This window comes from Trypanosoma conorhini (assembly GCF_003719485.1).
Source record: "Trypanosoma conorhini strain 025E chromosome Unknown Tco_14.4_contig_00646, whole genome shotgun sequence".
NCBI classification, from domain to species: domain Eukaryota; phylum Euglenozoa; class Kinetoplastea; order Trypanosomatida; family Trypanosomatidae; genus Trypanosoma; species Trypanosoma conorhini.
The window spans coordinates 6418-7293 of NW_021704724.1; the positions used below are offsets into that span (position 1 = coordinate 6418).

Consider the following 876-nt stretch of genomic DNA (forward strand, 5'->3'; position numbering starts at 1 on the left):
ATGCGGCGCTGCGGGCGGCGCAGGCGGAAGTTGGCGCGGGTGTTTCTGCTGGCGTCAACCCTGCGGGGGCTCGCGAAGGGCGCGTCCCTCTCTGGCTGCGACGGGGGCGCCGTGCCACTTTCACCGCTCCTCTCTGGTCTCGTCAGAGGGACGTTGTGTTTCGCTTTCCTCACAGGGGCGCCAAGTTTTGTACTTTATTATCACGTTTTGTTTGTTTGGCTCTCTCACAGCTGGATGGGGGCTGTCTGGCTTGCTCGCGCGTCCCTCGGAGGCGCCGCTCCGCCGGCCTTTTTTTGCTTTTGGGTTTCGCTTTTGTGTGCGTGCTGCGTGCCGCGTCTGTCGCCCGCCCGCGTGTGGGCTGCGGTGGACCCTCTCTCTCTTTCTCTCTCTTTTGCTGAATGTGGCTGCGTGGGGTCCTGTGTGTCTGTGTGACTTTTTTTTTGCCTCTCATTCTCCTTTTGGCTCGTGTTCGGTGTTCGGCTGCAGCTCAAGCCAACACCAACAACCACTACAGAAAAAAAAACAATCAATAAACAATGTACGGAACAAGCGAAGAGTTTCACGCTTCTGCGGAGAGCTCCGCCTCTAATGTGCAGCGGGGACGGCGTCGCTCGAGGTCAGGGCTCGAAAGCAGCGTTTCCGGTCAGTACCGTGCACAGTTCCGAAGGTTGGAGAGGGCACCGCAGAGGGCAATGTGGACCCTTCACAGTGCTGTGGAGGACGTGCTGCTGGAGGGAGTAGATGTTACAGAACAAATGACGCTAAACGACTTCATCAGGAGGTATGTTGATCCCGATTTCGTGCCCGAAGGCCGCAATGTAATGATGGGGGTGTTGCTCGTAGGCCTGAGAGGTATGTCACGGATCCGGAGCTTCG

At 57.9% G+C, this 876-nt stretch overlaps 1 protein-coding gene across 1 annotated transcript in view, besides 1 other annotated feature; it reads left to right on the forward strand.

Moving 5' to 3' along the window:
• Nucleotides 1-370: 370 nt before the first annotated feature.
• Nucleotides 371-390: a microsatellite.
• Nucleotides 391-536: 146 nt separating this feature from the next.
• Tco025E_07847 (retrotransposon hot spot (RHS) protein) overlaps nucleotides 537-876 on the forward strand; it is a gene marked incomplete at both ends in the record, with an annotated part of 2985 nt that continues 2645 nt past the window's right edge. Inside the window, one exon of the mRNA XM_029374706.1 lies at nucleotides 537-876. This exon is cut by the window's right edge and continues 2645 nt beyond it. Within this exon, the coding sequence (XP_029225239.1) occupies nucleotides 537-876 (340 nt within the window).